Genomic DNA, 26,680 nt, shown 5'->3' with positions numbered 1-26,680 from the left:
CTGCTTTATTTTTAAGGAGGTTTTTGGTCTTTTTAAAATGTAATGATACTGTTTTATCAGAGAAAATCTTCAGCGAGATGAAAATGTGAGTTTCAAGTAATCCTTTACTACAGGTAGCAAACAGTGACAGTAAGCGACACAATACATTTTTTAACGGTAAAACTTTATTATGAATGAGTGATCACAATACAAATTATACATTATCTACTAGATATTGAAATGTTGTCAGATAATTTGCAGCTCTGACAAACCTAAAGCATAATTATTTCAACCATACATTTTACAAAAGATAATGCCTTTCCAGTGAATCTTGACATGATTCAGGATACATTTATTTCCATTATGGTTACTGTACATTTTTACATGTCAACTCAGTATCGGTTCACAACCAAAGCTTTTTCACTCCACTGGGCTGTAGATCATTCCACAGACCTGTAAAGACAAACGTAAAACAGGGTGTATGTTACCAGTTTAGAGAGTGTATGCATAAATACTTAGCTCAAATTATGTTATTGACTGTGACATAATTAAACAGTATTTACCTGAGGATAATGTCAGGGAAATCAGAAATCTTGATTCCATTTTCACAGTTTTCAGCTCAGACTCCTGTCTGAACAGGTTCAGTTGTACATCTTTTAGTTTAGAACTGGTTAGTGTGCCGATATTTGTGGTAGAAATGAAGCTAAACATGTTTACATTGGTCTCCATGCTGCATTGGCCAAAAGTAAACAAAACTGACAGCTGGGCGTGTGTCATGCCCATGTAGGTAGGTATAGAGTAAATGAGCAGGGCGGTCGGTGCATGCACGCCCATGTAGATCTGACCAGTCAGAGCAGACTAGTATTTTTGCGAAGGGGGGTAGATGTCAAAACCAACCTTTTGAGATAGAGGCAAAAGAAGGCTGGAAAAGGCGATGAAGAAATGGGCAATGGTAGAAAACTAATGGGTTTTTTGAACAATAAACCATGAAAACCTTTTGTAGTAGACCTTGGAAATACACCTTTAAAACCGAGATTTAGCATAATATGTCCCCTTTAAGAGCTTGTACCAGCCTTTTAACCTCTGAGCCCTAAGCCATTTTTGAGATGTTTTGGTTCGCCTGGATTTATTCTCTTAAGGTTGCATTCATCACCCCTATAATGCATAGCTGTCAAGCTATCATTTATTTGGGTCACAACCTGTACTATCAGAATATGTGTGCTGCAGTGATGTCGTTTGAATGTAGGAAATTATCAATTAGACAGTAAAAAAAGCAAAAAATATCTCACAATTATTTATTGATATGACACAAAAAGGCACATTGATTAAGCTTGTTATTGCTTAAAACTTAGTCTTGGGCTTCAAAAAGTGATGAGAAAATTCTAAAATAAATATAAGTTATACATAATAGAAACTATTCATGCTCTTTTAAAAAGTCCATGGGCTTTTTCCCTGCATTTATGCTAATGACCACATTTTTACAGGCGATTAGCATAAAACCCAAACTAAAATACGCGATGAAAACGGATTTTATATGGCAATAAAGAACAACATCGGATCTAACAGTTCCCGAAAATACCTAAGCTACAAGCTCCTGACTGGATATAAGCTCCTGTAAAGGCTATGAGTGATCCAAAAAGAGCGACAAAACACACACACACACAATAGTCTACTAGAGGAAAAACGGCACGGAGGTTACGGTTGATAGCCTAGATAAAATAAAATAAAATTACGATAGGGCTCAGAGGGTTTTTAACACTGGAGGTCATGTAGCGACACATTTTAGCAACTTCCTCTTCTCTCTCTCTCTGTCTTTCTTCGCTCTTCCGCTTCACTCGCTGCTGGAATCAATGTAACTTTGCAACCGTGTAGGCTACTACTGCCAACAACTGCCACACTCGCTGTTAGGTTATTCTTCTTCTTTGATGTTGGCTACGTGATGATGTGCCGCATGTTGCGCAATATACGTTGCGCGCTGCCCATTTTCTAAAAGGACAAAAAAAAATTGAAAATGTGGAGGAGAAGGATTTTTATAGCGGCGGCGCACGTTCACTCAGCAGCGGCGCTCCAACGTGCGGGAAACACTGGAGTTATCTAGGTGTAATTGAATAACATGGTGTAATCTTCTCAATTCACTCACGAAATTTACAGGCATATTGTTGAGGAGACGGTAACTGGCAACATCAACAAACAAGGTGTACAGGCTAAACAAATGACTTGGATTTACATCAAAGGAGTCACTGGCCAATTCTTTGACAATATTTTCAAAAGTATCTGACACATGAGATGAACATGAATACAGGGTCTTGTGTACAATCACATCCCAAGGCAAATCTTTAGCGAGAGAGCGTACTCTGTCCATAATTTCTTCCAACATGCGGATTTCTGATAAAGCATTCGTCTCTCTTTTTACAATTACATCCTCCAAAAGCAAAATGAGCTGAGAGATGACCCACTGGTCCTCTACATAGGCTGCACATTTTCTCAAGTAATTACCCATTTTCTAAAATGAAATTAACGACAAAGTTGGCGGGAGGAGACGGTGAGGGGGGACCGTTGAGAGTCCTCAGGAATGGGCTCCGTGGGTATGTCGACGATGTCAGGTGTGAGGGATCCTTGAGAGTCCTCACTACCGTCCTCCTCCTCCTCCTCCTCCTCCTCTGTTTATGAGTCGGTTAACTCTGAATCCTCATCGGTTACCCACTCCGCTGTGTCCGTTTCGGAGGAACCTATGGCCGGGTCGTGCGGACTCGAAGGGTGATGATCCAGTGACCGGACCTCTGATTGATCAGATAAGCAAGAGGGATGAGGATTTTTTGGATGCTCCAGGGTCCAGGAACCGTTACTCCAGCATAGGTCTAAACATTTCGGACGTTGTTTCTTCTCCAAGGTTTGCATCTCGTCAGGCATGTTTCGTTGTGAACAGACTGTCCCAAAGTCTCTTCTTATATTGTCTAGGAGGTGTGGTTTATATTGAAAGGGGTGGGGTTAAGGGCTGCGGAGGTGTGGTCTAGAAGCAGAGAGCTTTTTTAACCATTAGGGCCTCTTTCCAGTCACGGCAGCTGGAGAAGTCGTTAATTTCATTTTAGAAAATGGGTAATTACTTGAGAAAATGTGCAGCCTATGTAGAGGACCAGTGGGTCATCTCTCAGCTCATTTTGCTTTTGGAGGATGTAATTGTAAAAAGAGATACGAATGCTTTATCAGAAATCCGCATGTTGGAAGAAATTATGGACAGAGTACGCTCTCTCGCTAAAGATATGCCTTGGGATGTGATTGTACACAAGACCCTGTATTCATGTTCATCTCATGTGTCAGATACTTTTGAAAATATTGTCAAAGAATTGGCCAGTGACTCCTTTGATGTAAATCCAAGTCATTTGTTTAGCCTGTACACCTTGTTTGTTGACGTTGCCAGTCACCGTCTCCTCAACAATATGCCTGTAAATATCATGAGTGAATTGAGAAGATTACACCATGTTATTCAATTACACCTAGATAACTCGATCTTAAGACTAACTTTAAGTATCATCAAAAGTTAATGGGTCACGTATCTTCCAAGTTGTATTACACTGTTTGTGTTTTTTTTTAAATAAAAATAAATCGAAAATAAATAAAAGAGCAGTCGTGTGGCGTTTTTCTTTAGTAGAACCTGAGACGTGGTCAAAGGCAGTATGGCTGAGAAAGCGGTAATGAAAAGGGTTTATTATAACCCTGTCCATCCCGGTAGCTTTGGAGGAGTAGATCGACTCCATAGAGGTGTACAAGATGAAATGGGTCAAAAAGTCAAGATCTGAAATGTTAAACATTTCTTATCTGAGCAGGACACATACACCCTGCATAAACCTGCCAGAATACATTTTAAGAGAAACAGAGTTTTTGTGCCACGGGCCTTATACCAATTTCAGGCAGACCTCTGTGACATGCAAGCCTTGGCCGATCAAAACAATGGTTTTAATAATTTATTAACGGTTATAGATGTTTTTTCTAAAAAGGCGTACGTACGTGCGCTCAAGAAAAAAACGGCCGCCGAGGTGGTGAAGGCCTTTGAGTCCATCTTTAGAGACAGCCTGTCAGGAGCTTCTCCCTCTGCCCTGTTAACAGCACTAATTGCTGCCGCTCCACTCTGCTCAGCCACACCTGTATCCACTCCTGCCCTAATTAACCTGCCAGCTGCACTGCATTCCCTGCTCATTACCCTCTGTATATAAACCCTGGCTTTCAGTCACTCCTTGTCGGATCGTCTGCTAACCAGCACCAGTTACTCTGCCTGTTTCCTTACGCTTCTGACTCCTATCTGCAATACCGGACCTGCTCTTCTCGTTCTCTGAACATGCTCATACACTCCCTTTCCCCCAATCCTTTAATAGACTGTTGAACGTGACGCTATTGTGGTCCTCGCCTTGTTTGGGTCTGACAGAACGATCCGACCAAACATGGACCCAGCGCACGTCTCACCCAGCATGGAACTCGACAACCCTGGACAACCCGCCGCCATGCAGCGCCTGGAACATACAGAGAGTAAGGTTTACCGCATGACAGATGACGTCGCCTCTCTGCTCCAGTTCAGCCAGCAGCAGCAACAACAGATTCAGCAGCAGCAACAACAACTTGCCATGGTTATCCAACTTCTCACCAACCTTACTCCTCCGTCAGCTTCAGCCAGTCTGCCCACCGGCCCAGCTCCCGTGTCCTCTGCCCCGGTCACTGCCGCCGCAGTTGTTGCCTTCCCCGAACCCAAGATTGGCAATCCTGAGCGGTTCAATGGTGATCCAACTCAGGTACGAGCATTCCTGACGAGCTGCCGTGTCCAGTTTAGCCTGCAACCCCGAACCTTTGCCACTGAGGGGGCTAAAGTAGGTTATGTGATCACTCACCTGACGGGACGGGCTCGACTGTGGGGAACGGCTGAGTTCGAGCGCCAGACCCCTGCATGTGCTGCCTTCAACCTGTTCGCCGAGGAGATGCTTAAGGTCTTCGACTTGGGATCCACAGCAGCTGAGGCATCACAGACCCTGATGAGTATTCGCCAAGGCAGAAGGACCGTGGCGGATTACTCCATCGATTTTCGTACAGTGGCAAGTCGGAGCCCCTGGAACATGGAGGCGTTGGTGGTTGCGTTCCTCCACAGCCTAGCGGACTACATAAAGGATGAGTTAGTTTCCCATGATCAACCCTCCACCCTCGATGAAGCCATGGCTCTGGCTGTCCGCATCGACCGCAGGATCCAGGCCCGTCGTCGAGAGGGGGGGCGCAGCAGTCCATCCACCAGCACACGGAGCAGCTCGACCGCTCTCCCGTCTTCCTCTGCCACACCATCTTACCAGCCAGACCAGCCTGAACCGATAGAAATCGGCCGCGCCTCACTAACCCCTGCAGAGCGACAGCGACGCATCACCTCTAACCTGTGTCTGTACTGTGGCGGTGATGGGCATCGAGCCGCCACCTGTCCAGTAAAAAGCCGGAGCTCACCGGATGTAGGAGGAATCCGGCTGGGCTCATCGAACATTCGGTCCTCCACCAATAGTAAAACCCTGATCCAAGTCTGTCTTTACCTGTCTGATACAACCCACACTCTGGCAGCCCTGGTGGACTCTGGTGCAGAAGCAAACATTATGGACACAGAACTTGCTCGTCAGCTGGGCTTGGGAAGCCACCGCTTGTCCGCTCCCGTGCCAGCCCGGGCCCTGGACGGTCACATACTTGGCACAGTTACCAGCATCACAGCCCCCATCTCAATGTTGGTGTCAGGCAACCACCAAGAGACCATCCGCTTCCACCTACTCTGCTCCCCGGGCCAACCCTTAATCCTGGGTCACCCATGGCTCCGTCTCCACAATCCTCACCTCGACTGGGTCTCCGGAACTGTCAAAGAGTGGGGAGATGACTGCCACCTGACCTGTTTGCGTGCTGCCTCGCTGCCCACCAACTCTATACCCCCCAGCACTGCCCCTGACATTTCTAACCTTCCTGAATGCTACCATGGTCTCCGGCAAGTGTTCAATAAGACCAAAGCCACATCTCTGCCCCCACACCGTCCGTACGACTGCGCCATTGACCTTCTTCCTGGATCTACTCCACCTAAGGGTCACCTCTACTCACTGTCTCCTCCAGAAAGAAAGGCCATGGAGGATTACATCAGGGACTCCTTAGCAGCTGGTATCATCCGCCCGTCTTCTTCTCCTGCTGGTGCCGGGTTCTTCTTCGTGGGAAAGAAAGACGGTTCTCTTCGGCCCTGCATTGATTACCGAGGTCTGAACGACATCACTGTGAAGAACCGGTATCCTCTGCCCTTACTCACCTCTGCTTTTGAGCTGCTTCAGGGATCCACAATTTTCACCAAGCTGGACCTTCGTAATGCGTACCACCTAGTGCGCATACGAGAAGGCGACGAGTGGAAAACAGCATTCAACACCCACACCGGCCACTACGAGTATCTGGTCATGCCATTTGGCCTCACCAACGCACCAGCGGTATTCCAGGCTCTGGTGAATGATGTGTTGCGGGACATGCTGAATAAATTCGTCTTTGTGTACCTGGACGACATCTTGATTTTCTCCAGAACCCTGTCTGAACACACTCGTCATGTCCAACTGGTCCTCCGTCGTCTCCTGGAGAACTCCCTCTATGTCAAAGCTGAGAAGTGCGAATTCCATGTTCAGTCTGTGTCATTCCTGGGATACATCGTGGCTGAGGGAAATATCCAGATGGACCCCGCAAAGGTCTCGGCAGTTTCTTCCTGGCCAGTTCCGGAGAATAGGAAGAAGTTGCAACAATTCCTTGGCTTTGCCAATTTCTACAGGAAATTCATCCGGAACTACAGCACCGTCGCCGCTCCCCTCACCACTCTGACCAGTACCAAACATCCCTTTGTCTGGACCCCAGAGGCTAACAAAACCTTCCAGACCCTCAAGGCCCGCTTCACCACGGCACCCATCCTCCTGATGCCGGATGCAGACCGACAGTTCATCGTCGAGGTGGATGCCTCGGACATGGGAGTCGGGGCCATACTTTCTCAACGGGCAGAGGAGGACAACAAAGTGCACCCCTGTGCATTCTTTTCCCGCCGGCTTTCGCCTACAGAGCGCAATTATGACATTGGAAACCGTGAGCTTTTGGCCGTCAAGCTTGCCCTGGAGGAGTGGCGTCACTGGCTGGAGGGGTCCACGGTGCCGTTCCTGGTCTGGACAGATCACAAAAACCTCGAATACATCCGCACTGCCAAGCGCGTCAACTCCAGACAATCCCGCTGGGCCTTGTTTTTCACCAGGTTCAACTTCACCCTGTCATACCGCCCAGGTTCACGTAATACCAAGCCGGATGCTCTTTCCCGCCAGTTCCAGAAGGAGGACGCCCTTTCCCAGGAACCTGCCCCCATCCTGCCTGATCCCTGTATCATAGCTGCTTTGACTTGGGATGTCGAGGAAGAGGTTCAAGAGGCAATCCGTGACCATCCCGGCCCCAGTGCATGCCCTGATGACCGTCTCTTCGTCCCTGAGAACTTAAGATCCCGGGTCATACAGTGGGGACACAACTCCCGCCTTGCCTGCCATCCGGGTTCAGCCCGCACTTGCCATCTCCTTGCCCAGCGCTTTTGGTGGCCCTCCTTGAGAAGGGACGTCAGAGAATTTGTCCGTGCTTGTCCCACCTGCAACCAGAACAAATCCTCCAATCAGCCACCCGCTGGATTACTCCAGCCTCTGCCGGTGCCCTCACGACCCTGGTCCCACGTTTCCCTGGACTTTGTAACAGGCCTGCCCCCATCGGATGGTATGACTGTCATTCTCACTGTGGTTGACCGGTTCAGCAAGATGGCGCACTTCATTCCCCTCCCGAAACTGCCATCTGCTAGAGAGACAGCCCAGAGTGTTGTAGATCATGTCTTCCGTCTACACGGGCTGCCCAAGGACGTGGTCTCAGACCGAGGCCCACAATTCACCTCTACATTCTGGAAGGAGTTCTGCCATCTTCTAGGGGCCACAGTAAGTCTCACATCTGGGTTTCATCCCCAGTCCAATGGTCAGTCAGAGCGGGCGAACCAGGAACTGGAGAAGGCGCTCCGTTGCATGGCTTCCCGTAAGCCCCAGACTTGGGCGCAACAATTGACATGGGTAGAGTACGCCCACAACTCCCTCAACTGTTCTGCCACCGGTATGTCTCCATTCCAGTGTGTATATGGCTACCAGCCCCCTCTGTTCCCCAGTCAGGAAGGAAAGGTTTCCTGCCCGTCTGCCCTCGCCCATGCTCGCCGGTGCCGCCGCACCTGGTCACAAGCCCGTGCCACACTACTCAAGTCAGTAACCAGCTATGCCACTGGGGCTAACCGTCGGAGGACACCAGCACCCACTTACTGTGTTGGCCAGAAGGTGTGGCTGTCAGCCAAGGACCTGCCGCTGAGGGTGGAATCACGTAAGCTAGCACCTCGGTTCCTCGGCCCATTCCCTATCCAGAGGATCATCAGTCCTACCGCAGTCCGGCTCCAGTTGCCAGCTTCCATGAAGGTGCACCCCACTTTCCATGTTTCAAAAGTCAAACCAGTGCATGTAAGCCCACTGGTCCCAGCGGCCCCTCCTCCTCCTCCTCCTCGCCTCATTGACGGTGGGCTGGTGTACACCGTTCGACGCCTGCTTCAGTCCAGACGGAGGGGTAGGGGCCTCCAGTATCTCGTCGACTGGGAGGGCTATGGGCCTGAAGAGAGAATCTGGGTGCCGTCCAGTCGAATTGTGGACCGGACTCTTATCGCCGACTTCCACCGTCTGCACCCGGACCAGCCTGCCATCCGTCGGGGTCGTCCTAAGGGGTCCCGTTGCTCCTCCTGCCCAGTTCCTGACCCTGCCCTGGCCCCTGATGGTCCCTCTCAGGCCCCCTCGGAGGATGAGGCCAGGGAATCTGACCGCTCAGAGGAGTTCTGACCCTCCGCCCGCCCTGTTTGACGTTTTTTGGGGACTTCTGGGGCCGTCCCTTAAGGGGGGGGTTCTGTCAGGAGCTTCTCCCTCTGCCCTGTTAACAGCACTAATTGCTGCCGCTCCACTCTGCTCAGCCACACCTGTATCCACTCCTGCCCTAATTAACCTGCCAGCTGCACTGCATTCCCTGCTCATTACCCTCTGTATATAAACCCTGGCTTTCAGTCACTCCTTGTCGGATCGTCTGCTAACCAGCACCAGTTACTCTGCCTGTTTCCTTACGCTTCTGACTCCTATCTGCAATACCGGACCTGCTCTTCTCGTTCTCTGAACATGCTCATACACTCCCTTTCCCCCAATCCTTTAATAGACTGTTGAACGTGACGCTATTGTGGTCCTCGCCTTGTTTGGGTCTGACACAGCCAAGCTCTGTTGAATTTCAACTAACAATCTACTAATAGTGCAACTTACAGTTAGTTGAATACATGTTACTTATCTGTTGAGATAGTTCTGTTGAATGTCAACTCATTCACTGTTGATATGCAACTGCGTATCTACTGAATGAATTGAATCAATCAAATTATAAAAAATAAATCCGATCAAATCACAGCAAGCAGTACCCGCATGTCCCTATACTATTAATTACCTCCTTAGTCTGTTAACTTCAATGATCACAATCACGTTCTTAGACTAAACATTCTATCCACCAAGCATGCTACTTGATTAGGTCATATTTTTTTCAACATGTATGTGATTATGTATGTGATTAAGATTACAATGTGTAGTTATCAAATAACTACTTTAATGCTACCAAAAACACAATGTTCAACCTAAGAGGGCATGTAACACTTCAAGTGTTGCCTCTCCATATAAACTGTTTAGACAAAGTTGTCAAATTTTTGAAAGTTATTTCTTATCTATATCTAGCAAAAGATTAAAGCTTTGTAGACTTAGACTTAGACTTTATTGTCCCCAAGGGGAAATTCTTTTTCACTTCACATTACATTTAAGGGCTGCACGCCAACAGACAAGACAGATGGACAACAAACACAACAAAATAAACATGCATACAGAATATATAGACAGAGTGGGACTGGGGTGATTTTATCTTGGCCTTTTGTTTAGTGCTGCTATGGCTGCAGGCACCAGGCTTTTGCCGTAGCGGGCCTTCCTACACAGCAGGGACCTGTACCTGCGTCCTGAGGGCATAATGGTGAAGTGACAGTTGAGTGGGTGTGTGTTGTTGTATTGTATACATGTTAAAAGACAAGTACTCGGATGCTTAACAAACTTCACTTTAGTACATACTACTGGGCAATTTACTCATAGTTGATTGAATTTACCATTTGTCTACTCCAGAGAATAGGTTATATTGTCATCATTCAGCTTAGAACTATCTTTTTTCATGGAAAATAAATTCCACTTTATAATTTTACAAGACCAAGCCATAACCATTTTGTTTTCTGTTGGAACTTTGACTAAACAACATGTTAACCCAATCAAATCATCCATTAAACTAGAGACAGACAGCAGGCTAACCATACAACGGAATTTATATGGTAGGTCACCATCTTCTCACCTTCTGCGTGAACCCAAAACAAACATTCTTAAATGTCATCCAAGGATTTTATGGTTCAGTTTGTGACCCGTTTGTCACCTTGTCCCATCTGCCTACTCAAACCACACATTGTTTGCTAATACAGTCAAATATTTCACTTTTTTTTTTCTTTTTTCTTTTTTTTTTAACTGGTTTAAAATGTCTAGTCATTTAACTGTCTATATTGGATAATCTTCATTAATCAGCAGTCAATTAGACAAATCATACTTGTATCACCAGACACCTCTATTTGAGTAACCTAAAAACACCTCATAGGGAGAATTTTTTTTTATCTGCTCCAATGTAGTGTCAGCCCCTCCTCTCGACCAGGGCTCTGGGTCTAAAATGGCTTATCTGAAGAGAAAAGTCATACAGGCAGAGAAACAGACACATATTGCAAAGCAAGATCGTTTTTAGTTTGTTAATACGTTAGTGTTTTAGTTTGGTGGTATTAAACATCAAATACACAAACGTTGCAATTAACTATACCCTGTCAAACATGATACCCTTTAAAGATGCACACATCATTAAAAACCTTGCCATGCCCCTTGCATACGTGGTTTCTCTTGTGCTCCATTTGCATACCAAAATAAAGAGATCATGTGCAAATAGGTTTTTGCAATTGATCAATTCACTGAATCAGTGAATTAAATGATCAGCTAAAGCGTATTCTGTGGGAGTAAGAAAAGGTTAGATACACAATATTTCAAAAAAGAACAGTGGTGTAACTATTAACACTATTTACAATGACTCCAATACTGTACTTGTAAAGGCTATGGTATTCAATCTTGCTATGACCTACCATTACACAACTACAATTCCAAATGTAAAACTACAATTATCTCATAATAACCTAAGTTACCAATTACTTTTTCCTCTTAAAATTTGCACATGAAAGCAAAGAAGTTTAAACTTTTATACTTCTACTCAAGTGATATTTCAATAGGTAAATTGTAACTGAGCAGTTTTCTAGTAAGGTGTCTACTCTTCTATATGTTGTACTTAAAGAGGACCTATGATGCTTTTTGACTTTTATGACCTATAAACGTTGTTATGATGATTCATAGTCATGCTTAACCATACTAAATGATCAAATAATGACTTACATGCATTTCGACGTATTCCCTGCTGACCGTCTGGGGTGTCTGTGCCGAGCACTAAACACTATTCTAGCCAGTCGAGAAGTCACGTCTTCAAAGCGGTCTACCCTTTGTAACTTTGTGACGTCGCATGTAACTTTGTGAAGTCACCACGCGGATGTTTCCATGTATGGTAATGCTGTCACTTCCCTGTTCGCGTCTGCCTCGCGTCTGCCTCGCGCCCTTATAGGTCCATACTCGCGCTTCCCGCCACTGAAAGTGTTCCGGAAGGAAGGTAACCAATCACAACGGAGTGGGGTTTGCAGGAGGGGGGGAGGGTAGCGGAGATGGCCGATGCACAGGCGGAGGGAGCGGAGATTGCCGAAGCACACACACTCAAGTGTTGACAGGACGTGCTGGATCGCCAAAATAAGAGAAAGAGCTTCCCGAAAATCTACATAGTTTTTTGTGATGTGATTCGTGTCAGGTTGCTCTATAGCAGTGTAAAACAAGAAATTAAGACCAGAAAAGTAGTATAATAGGTCCTCTTTAAGCAATAGCTCACGACAGGTTGTGGAATGTGCTCATTATACCACGGTTAGAGGGCGTTGTTCGGCCCGATGCGAATTACTTATTACTTATATCACCAATGAAGAAATCAGTCTTAGCATCTTGGATTTTGGTGTATCTAAAGATTTTAACTTAGAAGGGAAAATCCATCATAAAGACTGGTAAAAATGCACCATTGCTTAAAATAGAGCACAAGCTGCTCCCTGAGCTTAAATTTTGGATAAATTAAGTTCGAGAGAAACTTGATTAACAAAACAATACCATCAGATTATTTATCACCTGCAGGAATAGGGAAAACAAGAAATAGGGTTAGAAACGTAACATATTTCTATCTGTATATATCATACATATCAAAGACATTTGATATCTTAACAATCGCTGCACTGACAGATGAAATATCTGTCATGTACTACTATAACTTTTCAGAACAGTGGCTGATCAGACACACTGAAATGAAAGCTCTATAGTTATATATGTATTGCTGCCATATCTGGTGGAGTTACTTGCATGACAAACAACTTCTCTATTTCTATCAAAATCAAAGATGTTCAGTCAACATAAGCCTGTATTGTGGGTGTGTCCTGTATTGTGTGTGTGTGTGTGTGTGTGTGTGTGTTCAGTAAGAAACTTCACACCACCCCCACCAGAGCTTGTCACATAACCATTTCTAATAGTTCAAAGAACATGTATGGTCTAAATTCTGAAAAAGAAAACCTGCAACATCGCTGCAAACCACGTATATCATTACCCATGAAATACATTTTCCTGGGTAAAGGAGAAAGCAAAACAGGAGTAGCATAAACCTATCCAAACAGAACACATATTGACTCAACATGCTTCTCTATTCAAAACAAACTTCCACTTCACTTTCTGGTTTTATGTTTTATCATACTAACTTACTAATTTTGTTGCAATGCAGTAGGTGTATTCTAAGTGTCTCAACTTTCAAACACCCATTTGAGCTTGATTCATGCCTTGATCATCTTTTAGATCGTCCCATAAGATTTAATTACACCTTGCATTTTTAGATTTAAGTGTGTTGACTATCTGTGCAATATCAATTATTATCAAGTGGCAAATTGCTCACCTCAGATTGATCCAACTGGGGTTTACTTCATCACCACGGTGCGCTCACTTCCAGAAGTATCTTCTTCAGTCTTTATGTCAACGTGAACAGTCAGCTAAGCATCTTCCAGTGTCCATTTTTCTTTCTTTTTTTCTTTTTTTTTGTCTTGCAAGCCCATGGCACGGATCTTCTTCCAAGTCTCTTATGCCTCATTTCCACCGAGTAGAGCGGGTCGGATCGGAGCGGCTCAGAGCGGGACAGCTCACTTTTAAGAATCTCGGTGTTGTTTCCACCGCCGACCCTATACTTACTGGTAGGGCGGGGTTTAGGCTGGACTGCGATAGCCGCCGCCAGATTGTGGGTCAAACTATCGGGCTGTGGAACAACTGTGGTCAAGCCAGCGGTCTCTTGTTTTTGCTTGGTCAAACCAGCCGCTTCTTTATTTATTCCCCCCTGTGTTGTGAGCACAGAGACGGCTCGATGCAACTGATAAGAGGCGGTGAGCGAACAGCGCTTGCTGCGGCAGCTACGTTACGTCGTAGCAGTGGGACACAGTGTAGCCAACTGATTCATTTAATGACGAGGAAAAACATCACACAATAAACAGTGCCGCGCTCACATTGTCGCCAAAACTCTCTTCACTCTAGCCGAGGTGACTACAAACGGCGGAAATGATTCAAACCAGCCGCTTCTTTATTTATTCCCCCCGTGTTGTTGTGAGCGTATATTTACTACTATCTATGGCGTAAACACACAGAGACGGCTCGGCGCAACTCACAGAGACAGTGAGCGAACAGTACTGGCTGCGGCAGCTACGTGACTATGGGACACAGTGTAACCAACTGATTAATTTATTGACGAGGAAAAACACCACACAATAAACAGAGCTGTGCTCACATTTTCGCCAAAACACAAGACTATCTTCACTCTTGCCGAGATGACTACACATGGCGGAAATGATTCTTTCGACCAATCAAATGACGGCTCCGCCGTTTCGGCACCCTTTCAGGCGGCTAGTACCCCTACGGAGGAGTACTGAGATTTGGAGCGGCTCAGAGCGGTTAGGTGCGCTTAAACCGTACCCTACCCAACTTTTGGCAAGTGAAAAGCCAAACTACCCGGACCGAACCGCTCCGATCCGACCCTCTCTACTCGGTGGAAATGAGGCATTAGATAGATAGATTTAGTGGGCTAAGTGACATTGTCAGTCTGGTTTAACAGTCTGATGGCCTGGGGAAAGAAACTCCTCCTCATCCTCTCTGTGTTGGCCCTCAGCAGATGGTAGTGTCTCCCTGAAGGCAGCAGGGTAAACAGACTTTGGTTGGCTGACATCACTGGTGATCTTTATGACTCTTTTCCTGCAACGATTGATGTGAATGTCCTGCAGATTGGGGAGGCTGGTCCAGATGGTTCTCTCAGCTGAGTGGACCTCCCTCCTCCAGAGCCAACTGATCATGCTTGGTGGTGCTCCCCATCCAGGAATTTTGGGTAATTTGGGTTTGTAAAAAATTGTGAAAATCATTTAAAACAATTTAAGAAATGTTTGGAGAAAAAGGGACAAGGAATCAGCAGGGAGCAAGCAGACTTATCCAAAATGTAAATGAATGAATGAGCCTTTGGACAGACTGGAAGAGTTGAACATTTTTGAATTAGAGGGATAATATGGAAGTATTCAATGCTTGAATCATGGGAAAGACGAAGAGTTTGACGTTGATTAAAAAACAAATTGTTAATTAAATGTATTTTTTTCGCCGAGGTGTGCATTGCAAGAATTTATTTCTGCAGATTGCTCCAAAACTGGATTTCACTTCACCACACAACGCTCCTTCTCTCATCACATGCCTTGAAGACAGCACGTGCCCATCCCCCGATAGCAGCCAAGCACAGCAGCAGCAGCCTGTAGGACACACACCCTGCCCAGCCATGGACCGCAGGGCCGGTCACAGGAAGGGGGGGGGCCTGCAACACCTAAGGCCAACTGGGGGCGGCAGTGGCGAAGTGGGTAGGGAGTTCGCCTCTGGTGTGCAGGGTCGGAGGTTCGATCCCCCGTCTCCCCGCCACATGTTGAAGTGTCCCTGGGCAAGACACTGAACCCCGAATTGCTCCCGATAGTTAGCTTAGTTAGCTTAGCACCCTTGTGCTAAGCCTACCCTGCGTGGTAGCTGCTGCTATCGGTGTATGAATGTGTGTGTGACTGGGTGAATGTGTACAAAAAAAAACTATGTAAAGCGCTTTGAGTCTGTGATAAACGGAGATATAGCGCTATACAAGTCCATTTACCAACTGAACTGGTTTTGCCCGCACAAACTACAGGCATAACTACTTTGTTGTACTGATGGACACTCTGAACTTCATTGCTAAACCTATGCAGATTGCACCATGTTGGAAATATGGAGGACATTTGAACTGTACTTTTGGACTGTGAAGGCGGTGAGGAGTTGATCAGAGCAGACAACAGCTGTTCCCAAAGCACACTCTCTCCTCCTGCACCAACCACCCCCTCACCAGAACTCCCCCACATGCCTGGACAAGGACAGTCTGGTTTAACAGTCTGATGGCCTGGGGAAAGAAACTCCTCCTCATCCTCTCTGTGTTGGCCCTCAGCAGATGGTAGTGTCTCCCTGAAGGCAGCAGGGTAAACAGACTTTGGTTGGCTGACATCACTGGTGATCTTTATGACTCTTTTCCTGCAACGATTGATGTGAATGTCCTGCAGATTGGGGAGGCTGGTCCAGATGGTTCTCTCAGCTGAGTGGACCTCCCTCCTCCAGAGCCAACTGATCCTGCTTGGTGGTGCTCCCCATCCAGGAATTTTGGGTAATTTGGGTTTGTAAAAAATTGTGAAAATCATTTAAAACAATTTAAGAAATGTTTGGAGAAAAAGGGACAAGGAATCAGCAGGGAGCAAGCAGACTTATCCAAAATGTAAATGAATGAATGAGCCTTTGGACAGACTGGAAGAGTTGAACATTTTTGAATTAGAGGGATAATATGGAAGTATTCAATGCTTGAATCATGGGAAAGACGAAGAGTTTGACGTTGATTAAAAAACAAATTGTTAATTAAATGTATTTTTTTCGCCGAGGTGTGCATTGCAAGAATTTATTTCTGCAGATTGCTCCAAAACTGGATTTCACTTCACCACACAACGCTCCTTCTCTCATCACATGCCTTGAAGACAGCACGTGCCCATCCCCCGATAGCAGCCAAGCACAGCAGCAGCAGCCTGTAGGACACACACCCTGCCCAGCCATGGACCGCAGGGCCGGTCACAGGAAGGGGGGGGGCCTGCAACACCTAAGGCCAACTGGGGGCGGCAGTGGCGAAGTGGGTAGGGAGTTCGCCTCTGGTGTGCAGGGTCGGAGGTTCGATCCCCCGTCTCCCCGCCACATGTCGAAGTGTCCCTGGGCAAGACACTGAACCCCGAATTGCTCCCGATAGTTAGCTTAGTTAGCTTAGCACCCTAGTGCTAAGCCTACCCTGCGTGGTAGCTGCTGCTATCGGTGTATGAATGTGTGTGTGACTGGGTGAATGTGTACAAAAAAAAACTATGTAAAGCGCTTTGAGTCTGTGATAAACGGAGATATAGCGCTATACAAGTCCATTTACCAACTGAACTGGTTTTGCCCGCACAAACTACAGGCATAACTACTTTGTTGTACTGATGGACACTCTGAACTTCATTGCTAAACCTATGCAGATTGCACCATGTTGGAAATATGGAGGACATTTGAACTGTACTTTTGGACTGTGAAGGCGGTGAGGAGTTGATCAGAGCAGACAACAGCTGTTCCCAAAGCACACTCTCTCCTCCTGCACCAACCACCCCCTCACCAGAACTCCCCCACATGCCTGGACAAGGATTTTCTTTGGAGGGTGTTTTATGACATCATGATGCCACCCTACCGTTCTGAGATCAGGCATCTAGTTGACTACAGAACTCTCCAGAGACCTGTAAGAGCACTTACACCACTTACACTCCTACCTGAAACCAACTGTTCAGGGTTCAGAAACACTAACAGAACTCTCCAGAGACCTGTAAGAGCACGGAAGCAATTCCCCAAGGAGGGGGGGGGGGGCACACGTGGTCAAACAGATGATCTAATGGACACTAAAAGGAATAAAATCGATCAAAGGTCAAAGGTCATGGACACTAAAAGGAATAAAATCAATCAAAGGTCAAAGCCATCAATCATATCAACATTCTTGAGTGACACAAGGTGCAGTCTTAACCTCTCTCCAGCGCTGCCTTTAAGGCTCCGTTCGGGGCACAAAACATCACATCACACAAAGGTGCGTACAAGGCTTACCCCTCCCCCACATCGGCCACTCCGACCACATCAGTGTCATGCTAATGCCAGCATACAGATTAAAGTTCAAAGTTACCAAACCGGTTCTGAAGCAGGTACGTCCGTGGCCAGAAGGGGCCTCTGCTGCACTTCAGGACTATTTTGACACCACTGACTGGAAGATGTTAAAAAGGCAGCCACATACCACAACCGCACAGACATTGAGAAGTAGGGGATAACGGGGTTATATGTCACACGGGTTGGTTGTCACAATCGTTATATCTCGGAACCAGAAGACGCTGTCTTTGAAATTGTGGTATGTTAATATCCAGAATTGTGAGGTCACCTACATACTCTTCCTTGGAGTGAGACTGCTGAATTTGAGGTGAGAGAACTGTTTGTGTTTTTCATGTCAAATTGAAAATATTTAGCTCCTCAGTATTTTTCTTCTAGGCTTTTACACAATGGGTTTATAACAAAACACTTGTTACCCTAAAAAAGTGTGAAGGGTAAGCTATAGATTAGATTGTTGTTAGCAAGTTGATTAGTTGTCAGATGGTTGTTGGCCCTGATGCTAGCAAGAAATGTGTTGGGGTTGGTCGTCACATTTTTTGGGGGGTTGGTTGTAACATGTTATCCGAAGGCTGCAGCCAGGAAAGAAACCCAATAATGGAAGAAAATGTCAAGCTGTATCCTCACTGATAGTTTCAGGAAGCAGGTTCAGCGCAGGTTCAGAGTCAGCTACTGCGGCAACATACGCCGTGGGTCTAACCTGCTCGGGAGGTGGTTAGACCTACCCTGAGTTTGTTTTCACTTTACGCTGCAGCTCCAACTGAAGAAAGAGTGTCACTGTCACACGCGTCCCTGTACAGTTTGAAGCAAAATCACTCCATAGAAATCTCCATCGGGATGTTTTTATCATTTCCTGATGATTTTACGTTTGATCGATCATTTATCTGATCAGTAGCCTTGTTCTCAGCCCTCGATCCGTTCATATAGGCGGCCACCTTACACATTGTGACAGGCTCTACATTCAGATTAATACATTTGTATTGTATGCTTTTGAACGTCTGTGCCACTGAACATATTTATGTCAGGTGGATTCATGTAACCATGCGGCTGCACGCGATCGTTACTGTTCACTTGTGCGATCCTAAAGTCACAGACGAGCCTTGTTAAATATGAATATAAAAATAATAAAATAATTTAAACTGTGATCACTTGAGGAAAATGGATCTGGTAATTAATCAATCAGGCTGTTCAATGGAAACTGTCACCTAATGTGTCTGACGTTAATGTCTTTCACTCCCCATTTAAAAGAAGCGACAGTCTGTTTACTGCACAGTATTAGGCAATAGCTTGCTAACATATTATACAGCAAATATAAAACACTGTCAGCAATACTGTGCCGCCCCAGCTTAATACTTTACTGCTGATATGTGTAACTTTTTAAAATAGACTATGGCTTCTCATACGGAAGCAAAATTATTCTCTTGACAAAAATGTTTTGCTCTGTTTTTTTCTGAATTGCAGAGGAGATTAGATCAGAGTTATGAGACAATATCCCCGTTAATTCTTCTCCATACCATATGCTCATAAGTGGGAGGATCAATAATTTTTTTCTACTGTTTCCATAGTGAATCATGTTATCAGCGATCCATTGACAATGGCTTTTACGCACGCGATCAACCCAGAGTGAACACGCCCAGAGTTGATTTACCCAACGCTGATCCACTGTTCTGAAACCGAAAACCCACAGTTGCTCGTCAACCCTGTGCTCTGAGTTGACCAACTCAGAGTGCAGGATTTAACTCAGAGTATGTAAAACCAGCTACCTGAAACAGGCCTCAGCTGCCAAGGCTATACTGCACCCCAGTGCACTCCATCCCAGCTCGGGAAGAAGAAACAGTAAGTTATGTAGGCCTATTTGTCAACTTGACAATGCAATTAAACTTTCAAATTTAGCTTTCTTGCCTTCTTTTTAAGATTATTCCCATTAAGATAACATTGTGACAAGCAACCATAGTGTGTGACAACCAACCCCATCAAGGTGATTAATTTCTTCTTAATTACAAAAAGTGAGGGGTACACATTTCAAGCCAACACCTTAAGCTTCGATTTAATGTAGGAATGACTATTGAAAGATGTTTAGGTGATGAGCAATTCTCACTAGTCAAAAGTGTGCCTACTAGCCCCAGTCTCCCCTACTCTGACACTGTCACCTGCTACATTAGCAAGTGCATTGCTGATGCAACCAGAACCATCACCACACGGGCTAACCAAAGGCCATGGCTATCAGGAGAGGTGCGTGGGCTACTGAGGGCCAAGAACACCGCCTACAGAGCTGGGGACGCATACGACCTGAGAACAGTGAGGACTAGGGTTGCTGAAATTTCCCGAAATGGCCCCTTTTCAAATCCCGGGATTTCAGAGCTCCTCACGGGATTTCCCGGGATTTCCCGTTGAAACCATTATTGCCCTTTAATACTACTTTAATGGGACTAAATCAATGCCAATAGATAAATAAATGCAGCAGAACAACGCTATATTACATCACGTTTTATTTCTACTTAAATAACGTGAAGAAAAGCCATTCAAATTAGGCAAAATATTTTCCTATTCCTAATAGGCCTATTGAAAACGGTGTTTTTATGAAGAAAATACGAAAAATGTTTCACAGAGGTTCAATATCAAAACATTGCCAAAAAACGGTGTTTGGCGAACAAATGTATTTCAAACAATCTATTTTTATTTCTATGAACGAAATCAGTTTAAATTGAATATTTTCCAAAGGATAGGCAAATAACAAAAAATGCACTACCGATTGCTCTTAACGTGTGAAATAAGACATGACAGAACTAACAGCCTATTCAAACTGACACGCTAAGCAAGATTACTTTCCAGCTTTCCTTTCTTTTATTTTCATGAAGTGTGACTTCAAGAAACACTGCTCAGCCTGTTTCTGAGCGTCACGAACTGACCGCACACCGAGAACGCTCTTTCTTCCACGGACGTCGGCTGTATGGTGGAAAGTGCAGAGTAGAGCTGCTGCAGGTGTTTGGGTCGCTCTTTGGTTGCCTCGAAGAGCGCAAACTCGTTTGAAATTATTTTGTGGAGGTCATTCCCATACCTCTGGTCTGGCTCGGGACATTGCATGCAGTCATTAGCCTCGTTCGACTTGGAGCCGTCTTGCTCAGACCTGCGCAACTATGAAGCCCGTCTTGCTGAGCGCACAACAAAAATGCTGTGCGCTCAGCAAGCCGAGCGTCATAATTGCGCAGGTCTGAGCAAGACGGCGACATCTCTAACGAGGCTAATGACTGCCTGCTGCAGATGTGCAGTAAGGCTCTGGGTCATCGTCTGCTCGCTTGGCTCTGGCTGATACGCATATTCTTGGGTATCATCAGACTCTTCCTCGGACACAGCACTTTCAGTATTGTAGAGGCGCTGGTATTTCGTATGCCTGCCTGTCTAAATAATATTTAAAAATATATCCCCCCTCAAAAAAAACGAAAAAAAAAAAAAAAAACGGGAGGACGGGTCCCGCGGCCAATTTCCGGTACTCCCGGACTGACTCATTTCACGGGAATCCCGAAATCCCGGGACCCGTCCAGCAACCCTAGTGAGGACCAACCTGTCCCGTGGCATCAGGAAAGCCAAACGCAGCTACAACTCAAATATAACCCAACACTTCAAAAACAGCACAGAGCCTGTGGTGTGGTATCCAGACCATCACAGACTACAAACAGACATGTGACAGCAACACTTCTCTGCTGAATGACCTTAACAGTTTTTTTGCAAGGTTTGAAGCACACAACAGCACACCCCCACTGAAGACCCCCTCCCCACGACCAGGCCCTGTGCCTGACTGCAGCCAGTGTGAAGAGAATCAACACCTGCAAGGCTAACCCTGGTTGTGTGCTGAAACCCAAAGATGTCCTCACAAAAAATGTCAATGCTTCTCTGAGTCTGGCTGTTGTTCCGTCGTACTTCAAAGCCATCACCATCATGCCTGTTTCAAAGAAGCTCTCACCATCCACATTCAATGACTATCATCCCGTTGCACTGACCCCCATCATCATGAAGTGCCTTGAAGCTACTCATGGCTCACATGAAATCCACCCTCCCCGCCACCCTGGACCCCTACCAGTTTGCATACCAAGGTAACAGATCCACCGAGGATGCTATCTCTTCTCCTTTTCACCCAGCCCTCACACATCTTGACACCTAAAAGTCACACGTCAGAATGCTGTTCATACACTTTAGTTCAGCATTCAGCAGCTGATCGGCAGGGGCCCACCAAGGTTATGGGCTCAGCCCCCTGTTCTTCACGCTGCTGACCCACGACTGCGCTCCATCCTTCAGCATCAACCACATTGTGAAGTTCGCGAGAACTCTCCTGGAGATGCAACACCACATCACTGGCCAAAAAGTTCCAGCGGCACCTCTACTTCCAGCCAGAGCCCCCCCATCCATCATGCGCTCCTTCTATATAGGCACCATGGAGAGCATCCTGACCAGCTGCATGAAGTATGGGAGCTGAACTTCCTCCAACCGGAAGACCCTGCAGCGCACAGTGAAGGCTGCTGGACGGATCATCGGTGTCCCCCTCCGCTCCGTCCTGGACATCTACAGAACCCGCCTTACCGTCAAAGCAACCAGCTTTGTGGGACACCCCAGCCACCCCTCACACATCCTCTTCAGCCGCCTGCCATCTGGGAGACAGTACCTGAGCCTTCGGGGCCGGCTCCACCAACAGCTATTTTTCCACCAGGCTGTAAGGAAGCTCAACTCTCTCCTCTCTTCCCCCACGACTCTGGACTTTGAACTATTTATACTCAATCTGCACATTGAAATGCCCTTATAATGTACACTTTCAATTACTTCAGTTTATCTGTATACGTGGCGATGTTCATCTTTAGACATCTCCCTTATACCATATGCTTTACGCAGGGTCTGAAGAACCAGTCTAAGATCAAGCTGAACATTGTCCGATGTCCCCCTGTGACCACTGTACTCATCAGACGGCCGGATCTCCGTTACCAGCTGGGGTTCAGTGTCCAGAATGGCATCGTGAGTAGCATTGTGATTCTGCAGTTTTTTATGATACTTTATGAAAATGTTTTAGTGATGTAAAAAATGTTATCCCTCCAACAGATCTGTAGTCTTATGCGTGGGGGCATTGCTGAACGGGGCGGGGTAAGAGTAGGTCACCGCATCATCGAGATCAACAGCCAGAGCGTAGTGGCCACGCCCCATGAAAGAATTGTCCATGTTCTATCCAATGCTGTGGGAGAGGTGAGATGTCAAACTACCGTAATTTTCGGACTATAAGCCGCGACTTTTTCCCCATTTTTCGACCCTGTTATTACACAGCACAGTATATGTTCTGTAGCTACTAGGGATGGGCGTTAGTAATCGAGTACTCGAGTACTCCTCGTTTCAAATGAACTCAATTGGTGGATTAAAATGTTTTATACGTGTACAAAACGGCACAAAACGGATAAAATAAAGTTTAACAACATTAAATATTTTGATGCAAGTGCAATAAACTGAGTGTAGTGTCAAACAGCAACTGCAAATAACTGCCACCTCCGTGCCACCGCAGCGCAGCCTGTGTTCTCCACGACACCGTGGAGCTGAACACGGTCTCTCCTTTCTCCAGAAAATGTTCAGGAATATAACTGTCCAATTATTTCAAAGCAGATAATAATAATGGATAGGATTTATATAGCGCTTTGTTCCCTAAGGACTCAAAGCGCTTACAGGGTTCCAGGTTCCATTCATTCACACACAGTCATACCGGTGGTAGTAAACTACGATTGTAGCCACAGCTGCCCTGGGGCAGACTGACGAGATGATAAAGTTACGTTTATAAAAAGGGGAGATGACACCTGTTACTCTCAGTTAGTAATGAGTAGACTCAGGGGCGGGCCGTCCATTGAGGCAAACCAGGCAATTGCCTGGAGCCCCATAAGCCCCTTTGGGGCCCCCATAATGCCCTCTTTATATTTTGCCCCATATCTATTGTTTTTTATAAAAAATCTCTTCACAATAGTATCATCGGGATGTCTAATTACTCGCGTTTTGACGGCCTTTCTGCCAACCGTGCACCCCCCTTCAGTCTGCACTACATGGACTATTCCATTACACATTACGCTCATGACGCTGCACGTTCACGCTTAAATCCAAAAAAGTAAATAGCGGGAGAAGAGAGAGACGAGATAAACCTAACCTACCTATACCAAAATGAAGCGAACATACGAGAGCAAAAAAACGTACTTTGTAAATATTACTGTGATGTCACAGTAAAAGACATCACAGTAATATTTACAAAGTAAGTTTTTTTTAACCCTATATTTCTCTTTCTGTGATGTCACGAGAAAGAGAAATATAGGGTTAAAAAAACACTCTTTCTGCCTTTTCTCAGGCTAGGATGAACCGATTTAAATTTTTTTCGCACATTTATACTACATAGGATCTCAGAATTCAATACACCTTCATATTCAAACCGGTGAAGTAGGCCTTTAATATGGAACCATCCAAAGGATATATGTCGAATCACGATCCATGCTGTAAACCACCTGGCATTTTGGCTGAAGAGCTGCCTGATGTTGGATGCAAGGCCACTATTACGTCCAGCTGCTTTATATAACCTACAAATACCAATGCTACAGTCTTCATCCGTCACAATATTTAAACATTCCATCAAAGAATCACGTATAAAAATTCTTGGTAGGAATGGCAGGGTTAGCTCTCTGAACAAGTTGGAAACTCTGTTGAAGGTGTCATATCCATCAACAGGCAATACTGGATAATGGTTGACAGTACAATCCAAGGCAAATTAGGGCTAGCAATGAAGTCAGGGTCAGCAGGGAAGATATGTTTTGGCACTGTAGGACATGCAGAAGGAACAGTATCAGGGTCAGTGTAACGGACAGTGTGGAGGTCACCATGTAGGACATCACTGGAATCTCCAGGAGGGTAATTGGTGGGGTCAGAGTGATGGTCAGAGTCAGAGTTTGAATGGTGGTCAGAGTCAGGGACAGCATCAGAGCCAGTATTATAAAGAAACACCCTCTGCTTCTCTGCTCTCTGAATTCTTCGAATGAATGGTCTGACTGGTCCATCAAGACTAACATAATGGTCCCCACAACCTTCAGAAAAATGGCCTAGAATCAGCAATGGCAGACTTTCATCGTAGTGACCATGTGGGGATACTATTGCTGTTGCATCAACTCCAAGCGTTGACACAATCATAAACTGTACATTGAATATGGTGGATGTTTCAACTTATAATGTAATAAAGACTCTTAATGTAATAACGGCTCATAATGTAATAATTTCAATTAAATAAAAGTTCATAATGTAATAATCGGCTCAAAATGTAATAAAATCATGGACACATAATGTAATAAGGGCTTTGCGCATAATGTAATACTGTAATAACTTATTACATTAAGAACCTTATTGATACCGCTCATAATGTTATAACTGTTCATAATGTAATAATAGCACATATAGTGGGGGCGACCGTGGCTCAGGTGGTTAAGCGGGTTGGCCAATGATCCAAGGGTTGGCGGTTCGATCCCCGCCCGGCCACCTGTGTCATGGTTGTTGTGTCCTTGGGCAAGACACTTCACCCACCTTGCCTCGTGTGAATGTGTATGACTGCTGTATGTTTGAGGTGGTGGTCGGAGGGGCCGTAGGCGCTGAATGGCAGCCACGCTTCCGTCAGTCTGCCCCAAGGCAGCTGTGGCTACTATGGTAGTTTACCACCACCAGTATGACTGTGTGTGAATGAATGGAACCTGGAACCCTGTAAAGCGTCTTTGAGTGCCTTGAAAAGCGCTATATAAATCCAATCCATTAACTGTTCATAATGTAATAATAGCACATATAGTGAGAAAAGTGTTGCATCATCATAATTCTTACTTCTGCCATCCCTGCAGGAGTGGAAGGAAATGCTTTTACCTGTGTCTGTCTCTCAGCAAGATCACACATTTCTGCAAACATGCTGGAGCATTAGCCAATTTAGATGCCATATACTGAACCTCGCTCCCAATAAGTGGCAGGCCTCATAAAAAGGAAGAGAAGCCTTATTCTTTAACGCATCACCCTCCATAGGTAAAATCCATGGTATAAAGGCAACAACTGCAAACACTGACAACTAATGCACTTTTGGGCAGAGGTTTGTTTTTCAGTTTGATTATGATTTGTACATAGGTTGCGCTACAGTAACCAACTCAAAAGCTGTCAGGAGAAGAGGTTGGATCAGGGAAGAAGGAGGGGGACTGTAGTTCATGTAGTGTAATGTTCTTTGATACAATAACTAATAACTCCTTCAATGAAAACACATTTAAAATTGTACTTTTCAAAAAAGTAAGTGAACACTCTTTCCTTCCATACAACCTTACCTTCCAACAAAAATGTAGCATTTTTTTGTTGGTCTTTAATGCCAATTTAATAAAGGCTTTTAAACATTATTTTCCAACTACTTACGTGAAATACATGATACAAGCAGCATAACATGTTAATTCAAACTTATTTTATTTTGGAACTTTTGAACAATAACAAAAAAGTCATCAAAAACTTTGGAGATCTGAACATCAATTTAGTATACCAGTTATATACAGTATGTGAGTCTAGAACAGACATAGGGATGTCATAGAAAACATGAACCAGCTCAAAAGCTCTTTGAATGTAAACACAGCCTGTCACCTCCTCGTTTGAAATTCACAAAGTCATACATGAATTTTTGACGTAGCACCTGAGGGGTATACTACGAAGCGAGATTAAGGGCTGAGCGAGGTCTGTTGAGTCTAAAGCGGTCTAAAGCCAGTTTTCAGTATCACGAAAGGTGGCTCTCTTTCTACCTGGCTAGATCACCGTGGTAACAGAGGCTGCACGGCTAACCTGCCCAGACCAGTTTTTGTTGGTATATAGTCAGGCGCGGACCTGACTATATTGTCTGAGCGATACTTCTCACTGAGTAAACTAGTTAAATCAGTAAACTTATTGATCAGTAAGTTAATGAACGAAACAAAGCCGTCACATAAGGCTTACATAAGAGTGAACATTGCGCTGCAGCTTTTTGCCACATGCATAGTTAATGATGCAGAAAATGTAAAATAGCCTAGACCTATGTATGCAGCGCCATGCTCTCACCTCAAATGATTTTACCTGGCGATCTA

The 26,680-nt window shown here is 45.3% G+C and overlaps 1 protein-coding gene across 1 annotated transcript in view; it reads left to right on the top strand.

Moving 5' to 3' along the window:
- apba1a (amyloid beta (A4) precursor protein-binding, family A, member 1a) overlaps positions 1-26,680 on the top strand; it is a gene marked incomplete at both ends in the record, with an annotated part of 313,633 nt that overhangs the window by 219,159 nt on the left and 67,794 nt on the right. Inside the window, 2 exons of the mRNA XM_080040598.1 lie at positions 22,440-22,559; positions 22,644-22,784. Of these exons, the coding sequence (XP_079896724.1) occupies positions 22,440-22,559; positions 22,644-22,784 (261 nt within the window). The remainder of the gene's footprint in view (positions 1-22,439; positions 22,560-22,643; positions 22,785-26,680) is intronic.

Source organism: Ammodytes marinus, assembly GCF_949987685.1.
Source record: "Ammodytes marinus genome assembly, chromosome: 2".
Classification (NCBI taxonomy): Eukaryota; Metazoa; Chordata; class Actinopteri; order Uranoscopiformes; family Ammodytidae; genus Ammodytes; species Ammodytes marinus.
This window is presented reverse-complemented; position numbering and strand designations above follow the sequence as displayed.